Source organism: Rhipicephalus sanguineus, chromosome 5 (assembly GCF_013339695.2).
Source record: "Rhipicephalus sanguineus isolate Rsan-2018 chromosome 5, BIME_Rsan_1.4, whole genome shotgun sequence".
Lineage (NCBI taxonomy): Eukaryota > Metazoa > Arthropoda > Arachnida > Ixodida > Ixodidae > Rhipicephalus > Rhipicephalus sanguineus.
This window is the reverse complement of record NC_051180.1, coordinates 12,451,458-12,460,482: the sequence shown is the minus strand read 5'-3', so window position 1 is coordinate 12,460,482 and position 9,025 is coordinate 12,451,458. Positions and strand designations below refer to the sequence as shown.

Genomic DNA, 9,025 nt, shown 5'->3' with positions numbered 1-9,025 from the left:
CGGCAGACAGGCGGTGGCACGCCAGTCTCGCGTTTCTTTAGCAGTCACTTTTCTCGTCAAAAATAGGGAGTTTCAGATTCGGCATCATAGCGTAATAATAAGAAATAAAGAATCCTTAGTGCACCCTGACCGGGGAGTACAACAGGTGCCAAGCCTGTTCACGGTAGAACGCAGAGTTAGTAGGTTTGCGTACGCCAAGTCCTTCGCATTATGCCGAGACGCTATAGTGGGTTACAACCTAATAATGAATACAAGTTCCACCCACAGCCATCACTGCACCGCTCAGAGAGAATCTGCGTAAATGTTCCATCCAATCAGATTTGGTTACTTCCGTGACGTCAAGCACTTTTCGCTCCATTCATGTAGTTGGTGTACCCATAGTGGCACATGGTTCGTGTAGCTGGTTTTCAGTCGAAAACTTAACTGTCCTGGCAAATCATGGGAGATTCTGATAACTCTACTTAGCGAAAGGTCATATTTTGGGAACGACGAACCTTTAGTCTTCGATATGCGCAGCATTTATTTAGCACCGAAAAAGTACTTTCTAAATGAAGCCAGACTGCACGATTGGTTGACAAGCGCGCAGAGATTTTGTGGGCTGAGCTTGTATTTAATCTTAGGTTATAACCTACTATATATGTAAAGTTCCAAAAATGTGGCCCTGAATCTACGCTCAACCTACATGAGGCACGTGCAATTTTGCCGCAGATCACCGTGCACGGATCCGGCCATCGTGTACCTCGCCACGCAACGGTCGCTTTCCATTGCACCACTTACGTCCAGTCAAGTTGCACGGAGCGCGTCGACTCCTCCACGATGCGCAACACGCCGTTCCGCTGCGAGTGAGTGTTTCCAGACAATTGCACGCTTTTCAGTGCGCGCATAGCAGCGTACGGCACTGTTCTACAAAATGTTTTCTACGTCATCTTTCTCATCTACAGCAAGATATACACCGTTAAACACACGGAAGTGGTAACATGGAAAGTGGTAACCCGTAAATCAGATTATTCAAATTGGCCCACATATTCCCGACAGTGTAATACGCAGAAGGAAATTGGCGTGAACATTTCTGGTGTTCACGCCTGTGAAGTTGAGGGAACAGCAGGTGCTAGATTTTGTTGATCATTATTTTATTCTCACTGCACTGCCCATTTCTGAAAGATGTGCTACGGTTTTCGTAATACGTGCCCTTTTTCTTAGATTTGCTGTGTCGTATACGTTTCTACGTAACTTTTATGTGCCGTTGCTCTCATGGCCTCTGCAGACTGTATTGTATCGAGGTGTCTGTGGGCTCCTCCAAGACAGATTCCTGCATGAATGGGGTGAAAATTTTAATCTTCTTCTTCTCTTCTTCTTCTTCTTCTTATATTATTATTATTATTATTATTTATTATTATATTATTATATATTATTATATATTATTATTATTATTATTATTATTGTGAGCGCAGTGCTTGAAATTTTTTCACTTCCTCTGTGCGTCAGCCACTTTTCGCACTATCGACGGAATCAGCTCGCTTTGGGTGTTGTTTGTTGTTGTTGTTGTTGTTGTTGTTGTTGTTGTTGTTGTTGTTGTTGTGTTGTTGAAAAAGACGCGAGGCGCCACGAAAAATCTCGACCAACTCGAGAGTCACTTGCAGTTTCACCGTAAAATATAAGGGATCAACAAGTTGGCTCAAGAAGAGTTCTCGTGGGCTAGACAAACGCGAAGACAAATACAAAGGGCTAGTTGCGATACATGAAAAAATCTGCAAAACTTGCATACCAAAAAAACTCTTAAGTATATATCGTGCCCATAAAGAAACTGCTACAAACGCACACAAAGAAGAAAAGACCCTGATAACGCAAACGCAGGCTATCCACTGAAATGTCGCATGCGGCAGAAGAGAAGGCAGTCACAAAGCGTATGAAGTTGAGGGTCTGCCGAAGTATGGTCTGGTCGGGATGAAACATCGGGAGAAACTTAAAATATAGGCACCGACCAAGGTGAAAAATATATCTAATAACCTTTCTGCCGCACCGCAGGAGCCCTGTTCACAATCTTGAAGACTGCTAACAAGGCTACCGTGAGGTGCCTAAACGTCATATTTTCGCCATTCTCGGCGCCTATTCAAAGTTTTGGCCAACACAGAGCTTACCTGTCCATGCTCAGGAATGGCACTGTCAGCTGTCAATCTTCGCGCGTGCGGGTCTACTGTTTGAAGTTGACATTTCTCCTTTGTGCGAGATAATCAAAGGCTGGCTCACGAAACTTCTATTTGTTACGGCGTGCGTTCGATGACTGCGCAGAATTTATAGACATCAGAACGAGGAAACGCGTCTTGCGGGATCGTATATAAATGGGAGAGAATGTGCGATGACGTTGCATAAAGGAACGCCTTTGGCACGCAGTACAGTGAAGGGGACTATCTTTAGCAGCTTCACTAGTGACGGGCCAACGGTTGCATACACGTGCGGTGGCCGAAACGCATGGTGACGTAGCATTTTTGAGGCTTGAGTCGTCTACCGTGTCAATTATGCGCACGTACCACACGGTTCGGCCACCGCACGAGTATACGATAACTGTTGCCGCGTCACTAAAACGCAATTGCTAAAGGGTCAGGCCGACTCACTGCCAGTTCCAAACGGTTATTGTGTAGGTTGGTACCTGTGACATTAAATGGTGGCGCTGCCATTTCAGAGCATGCGCAGGTAAGTTTTATGTCGATCTTTTCTGCCACGACGCGGCCTTTTCAGTTGATAGTCGGACATTACGTGTCTGTGATGATGAGGGGCGCGAGAAAACTGCACACAACGAAAAGAAGTACACGTGTCTGGTTATCTTCTGTAGCGTCCTTGCCCAGTTTTATGTCGTTCCAAACATTTACTCGTAGTAAACAAGGATTTTTTCCGCAACGCAGCATCAAGGATGCGGGTGTTCCAGGACTGCGGATCGCGCTGCGCAGCATGCGAGTGGGGGAGGAATGCCAGGTGCGGGTTACTCCGGAATACGGATACGGGGACGTGGGCTGCGGCAATCGCATCCCGCCCAGTGCCGTTCTCTATTTCGAGCTAACCTTACTGGAGTACGTCGAGACCCACGACGACGGCGCCATGAGCAGCGAGGAGTGCTCCAAACTGCCCTTCAGCAAACTGTTTAAGGTATACGTCGACAGTTTACTCTATCTCTCTCTTTGTATGGCGTCGGTTGTTAGGCAGAGCCCTTTTCATGAGGCGTAGAAAAGGTGATAATTATGCAATGCATGCGCGGTGTTACAAGTTAGCGCTAATTCCTGAGCGTGGGAAAAGGAATCTACAGCTGAACTCGACGTTCAGCATGCCATCGCTAGTTGTTGACAATCCATATAGTTAAAAACAGCACAAGGTGAACGCGGGACAAGAAGCACAGGGACCACCGCTACCTGTGTGCTTCGGCGTTTGTCCTGTGTGTTCCTTGTCCGTGTTACTTTGCGCTGTTTTATTGATGGATACGTACCAATTGGCTCGCATTCACACGCTTTTAAAGACAATACGTAGAGTAGTGAGAAGCTGAGTACATGCAGCATACCGCTCCAGGCGTCGACTACTTAATACAAGAACATGGCTACAGCCTTTGACGCGAGTAGCTTTGACTCTCGTGCACCGCGTTTTCGTTGTTGGTGGTCAGACTTCGGACCGCAGCGACCATCTGCTTGGTGTTACAAATTTACGGTTGTCAGATGCAGCCTACGGAAACAAAGCGACCTTTTAAAGTTAAGTGGAGCTTGACGAGGATGGTTCTGGCGTTGTTCTGCTTTCCATCTGGATCCAGGAGACGCCACCAAAATATTATAAATAATGGCATTTGTTACTTTGCAATTTCATTTTTTCAAATGCGAATGGGTCCGCGCTTTAGGTGCTTAGCTCTAGGCATGACCATCATGGCTGATTTGTCCCCCGTGCGAAAAAGAGAATAAACTTAATAGGGTAACCCGTACCACTCCAAGCTGCAACGGGTTTTAAAGCCAATCATGAAAATAAAAAAAGGAGGGTTAGGGGTACCCAGAAGTAATTTGGAGTGAAAGCCGAATTTTTGTATTTAAAAAATTCGGCAGATCCCACGTACCGTGGGAATCGAGGTATGCGAAGCATGTGCGGATGGTGACTTTAGCGTAATTTTTCACATTGATCGAAAACGTTACGGAATGACGCTAGATAAATGGTATACGCACACTCATGTCTTGAAGAGTTGGCATATGCATTATATAACCAGTTGTTGACAGTTGCGTAACGATGCCAAGAGCAACATGGGTGTTACCAACACCAGACGCGGTAAGCTGATTGTAGGTATTATTCTTCAATACTGAATAGCGCGAATCCGAACAAGACAAAGAAGGAACACAGGTACGCAGGACAGGCGTTACTTTCAACTAAGCTTTATTCAGGAAAGTTTCCCTTGATATATACACAGCCGAGTGGCACGCGCAGGTGCGCTGCACGTACGTTACAGTCACAGTTGCAGTTATGCTATATTTGTCCGTTATGACGGAGAACGCGGGCGCGCGCACGCAGAATGAACACACGTACGCACGCACAAACCGTGTGCACGTGTGAAAGGGGTTCTTGACAGTTCTTAAAGAAGGTCATCATCACTGTGATCAGTGAGCCCCAGCAGCTGGGCCGGACTTGTTATTCGGATCCGTGCATGATCGCGGCTACGAGGGGTCTAAGTGCAGGAAAGTGCGAGGTATAGTACACCTGGTGGAAATCCTAGATGCCCTTACGATGAAATTATCTATGATGCTTCCTGTCCTGGACGAGGCAGCGAGGTCTTTTGATGCTCTGTCCACATCCAAGCCGTCTTTCACGCAGTATAAGGACCAGGCATTGGTGGGTCTTGTAAATCAATGTTGAAGTCGCCGATAATGAGAGAGGCCTGGTTCTCTCGGCAGATTTATTGTAGGAGGCATTGATCCCAGTTTTTGCGTAATCCACGTGGTCCACGTGGACGAGTGGATGGTAGTTGAGCGTCTTCCAGAGCCGTTCTGTCTTCAGCTTCCTCACTTTCCTTGCGTCTGCCGCGGTGGTGTAACGGTTACGGTGCTCGGCTGCTGACCGAAAGGTCGCGAGTTCGATCCCGGCATCGGCGGTCGAATTTCGATGAAGGCAAAATGCTAGATGCCCGTGTACTGTGCGATCTCGGCACACGTTATAGAATACCAGATGGTCAAAATTTCCGGAGCCCTCCGCTACGGCGTCTCTCATAATCAAATCGTGGTTTTGGGACATAAACCCCCAACATTATTATAACTTTCCTTGCGTGTCAATGTGTGTGTGTTCACGGTTACTGTGTTCGTTGAGACTCTGTATCACCTGTGGCACATACCGCAGAACATGAACTCTGGTATGCGGGTATGCGCCACACGTGACTAAGAGAAAGGGTATCATGACGTACGCGACAGGTATTTTGCGTTATTCATGTCATGACCAGTGGATCGTGTTCGTCATGCACTGGTCCCCTGCTATGCCAATTTTGGTATACTACAAATTATGAGACGACCTGGAGAGCGCCCAGACGTAGGCGGCTAGATAGATAGATAGATAGTAGATAGATAGATACGTAGATAGATACGTAGATAGAAACGGCCAAAGTGCCTGAGGTTCGCTAAGAAATGCTTCGCATTTAAAACGTAAAAACTCCGGAAGCTAGCAGTTAACGCCTGTACCAAAAAAGAACCAAGTAACAGCCCTATGCCAATCATGAAAAAGGGAATTAAATGTTTTGAGTAGTGAATGCGCTTCCAATTAGGAAAAAATTGTAGTAAATTTCGCTTTGCTACCAACTTGATGTTCTGGCATTGACCCCGATCGGCTATTGTTTATTGTTCTTATAGAGGCAAAACGAGTAAGAAGGTGACGACACACAGCGAAGTATAGTCTCCGGAACCTTGAAAGACGCCTGGTAGGTGAAGGCTTGATGCCGAGGAAGTAGGGCAGCGTCAGGTGCCGAAGAGCCGGTGTTGAGGGGACCGATGTCAACTGTATGACTGTAAACTTAGAAATTTGAATGTGATGAATACTTTGAAAGGAAGGAAAATGATTGCGAAGTTTCGTCCAGAAGGCAGGGAATAGAGTGCAGTAGTAATGAGAATGCCAGTAATAGTGAAAAAAAAGAAAAATGAGTTACATGGGGTACAATGTAAATGATGAAAGTGAGCGCGATTGTCTGGACCAGCATGCGTATGTCAGACATTTTCAAAACTTAATTAGAGCGCAACCACACGACACATTCACACACCCACACCCACACACCCAGACATCAACCACGCACTGGGTGTGGGTGTGTGAATGTGTCGTGTGGTTGCGCTCTAATTAAGTTTTGAAAATGATCTACCAACTAGCCCAACAACAAGTTCTTTTAGTATGTCAGACACGTGAGGACAGCCTCGCCACAGTTTGCATAAACACGTGCGAGTCAATTGCCATGCAGCATGCGGATGTTAAAAGTGGAAAGTCGTGCGAGTGTAGTGAATGTGGTGTGACTGTATGCTAAGACGCATCGGGGTTCGGAGATGAAATTGTTGTTGTGAAGGTTTTAATACGTGAGGCAAGTTGAAGCCCTGCCCGATTTTACGAGTTCTTTGACATGCTGGTGTAATGAGATGGTAGTATGTCTGGATAATTTGACTGGTTAGGTTCGTAACAATGCTACGCGTTAATGTACAGACGTTGAGGTTATGGTCAGTGTCTGCACACATGTCATATTGACAGTAGTTCGTGAGGTAATATTAAAACGAAATTAATAGTATTGATAGTGACCATGGCCAGTGAGTAACTGCGTGAGATGTTTATTTATGGAAACCAATTTGGGAAGCTGTGCACACTCGGAATCAACTTAAATAACTCGGTACGAGTGCCTGTTTGTTGCCAGTAGGAATGTCATTGTATTTTTTGTAAAAGTGTACAGTTTTCGGAGAATAGGAGAAATGGTAAGATTCACCGTTTTTGCGGAGCCTGTTGTAATTGCCGAAGAAGCGGCGAGATCGGCCATCTCGATACCATTAACGCCACTATGTGCAGGAACATAATACAAGTTAATGGTGTACTTGCGGGTGTATAGGTTTTGCGCAATCCTGCAGTCGGGTAGTTTAATGGTAGCAATGACGTAAGGACAATAAAGACAAGCAATCGGTGTATATGTCAATCTCACGGCGGTTTGATAGGGTGTATATAATTATATATATATATATATATATATAATATATAGATATATATATAATATAATATATATATACTTGACAACCTTGGTTAAAGCAACGATTTTCGTAGAATATGATGTCGTTACGTCGATGACTCTAATTTAGCAACCTTCCTGATTTTCTGCTTCCATTCAAGGCACAAATAAAATGCGGCGATGTCCTTGCCATACCTTCCTTGAAGTGCCACTGCAAGCGCCGGTTGTACTGGAAGCTTAATCAACGGGTTGATCTTAAACGAGACAGAACGTCCGACTAAGAATTTTCACGCATAGTTAGTGTAAACAGCGTGCCGTTACTTGGAAATTTGGTGCCGCCTCAGGCAACACATGAAAGTGGGGACGCCAAATTCGGGAAACGGGATGGTTGGTAGGAGCGTCTCGCGGAGGCCTCAATCCGCTCATCACCCTAGCTCTAGTTGTGATTCCCGATGTCTTCTTAGGGGCATCATTCTGCGGCACACCTCTAAATGATAATTATTTTACATTGGCCTTCCTGAAACTGTGGCAGTAGCTGCGAAAATGCAATCCGTGCCCAGTGACAGGGACTGCGTTATAAGGTCACCAGATTACACCAAGACGGAATGTCCAACGAGATTAATTGCCCACTCTAGCTGATTGTCCATTCGAAACAGAATGTCCAGTTAAGACGGAATGTCGAGGGATACTGCATATCCAACGAAAACCCCTGTTGAATATATCTTCTAGTATACATTCGGGCCGTAAGCTCCAGAGACCGGTTTCTAGGTCGATCTCGCCTCGTGATTGACTCACACCGCCGATCAGGTTCTTTTTATCCACTTCGGCGATCTTACACTACCGCAGGTCTGTTGCCTAAAGTACCGTGACGCCAACAGATTCTTGGCCGCCAAAAACTACGTGGCTGCAGATCGCGGCTACGCTGATGCGGCGAAGCTACTGGAGTCTGCGCTGGAGCCACCCGATGACGAGCAGAGAAACCAGAGGCGTGGGCTCCTCAAGCTGTACACAAACTGGCGTATTGCGGATTGAAAATTCACGATCCAAAGATGGTACGTATAGGTTAGCATGCGTTGTCAGGTGCACGGCGCGAGTCGACCAAACGGGCCTATACGCTCGAGACACGCTCCACACGTAACGCCGATCAAAGCCGACCGTGTAAAATTCCGGCGCGATTGCGCTCGTGTGGGGCCATTTCAGTCGAGTTTGCGCTAGGTCAGGCGATTTATACTGACTTTAACCCATCTTTTAGAACAGACTACATTCACTGCAGCGATACTCCCGAGCCGTTGTAACCATACTTAGACGAGAACAGCGCGAAAAAAAAGGGGACAGTATGGAATGTGGTAAAGCTAAGTTACATTGTATTTTGAGGGAGACGGGGATAAGGTGGCACGTTGGTGAAAATTTTATTCAGCTGATATGACGCCCCCCCTCCCATTCCCCCTCAAAAAAAAAAAAAAAAACTTCCCACAACTACGCATGACGTCGCACTGACGTTCAGGTTCTGAAATTTTCACATATATAATAACCTGGCGAAATTAAGAATCTAGAGTTCTCAATAATAATAATTAAAACCTGATTTACTCGGTTTCACATTAGTGTCCTTTTAAGTTCATGCTGACTTCGCACAAAAATTGCAACGGTGTTTTCTGTGGCTGCAGCCTCGTGATGTAATGTTCTGTGTCCGGGGTGGGCATGACGGACTTGATAGAAGACAGTGGCTTGAGGTTACACTTGTCAACAAGCGCAAAGCAACAATCAAACAAGCAGGAGACACGTGAATAGGGCGGGCGCTGAGATTACGTGCTTCTTCCTAGCGTGATTGTTGCT

General features: G+C 46.0%; 1 protein-coding gene across 1 annotated transcript; it reads left to right on the top strand.

Annotated features, from left to right (window-relative positions):
* Positions 1 to 712: 712 nt before the first annotated feature.
* On the top strand, positions 713 to 8,224 carry LOC119393108 (inactive peptidyl-prolyl cis-trans isomerase FKBP6). The gene is made up of 3 exons (XM_049415864.1): positions 713 to 842; positions 2,901 to 3,141; positions 8,039 to 8,224. Exons 1-3 carry the CDS (start codon positions 817 to 819, stop codon positions 8,222 to 8,224), a joined length of 453 nt encoding a protein of 150 aa, XP_049271821.1. The 5' UTR covers positions 713 to 816.
* The last annotated feature ends 801 nt before the right edge of the window (positions 8,225 to 9,025 follow it).

Coding starts and splice junctions, on each gene's coding strand:
- LOC119393108 (XM_049415864.1), top strand. CDS start 817: ATGCGCAACACGCCGTTCCGCTGCGA. Junction 843..2,900: donor AACACGCCGTTCCGCTGCGA/GTGAGTGTTTCC, acceptor TCCGCAACGCAG/CATCAAGGATGCGGGTGTTC. Junction 3,142..8,038: donor CCTTCAGCAAACTGTTTAAG/GTATACGTCGAC, acceptor ACACTACCGCAG/GTCTGTTGCCTAAAGTACCG.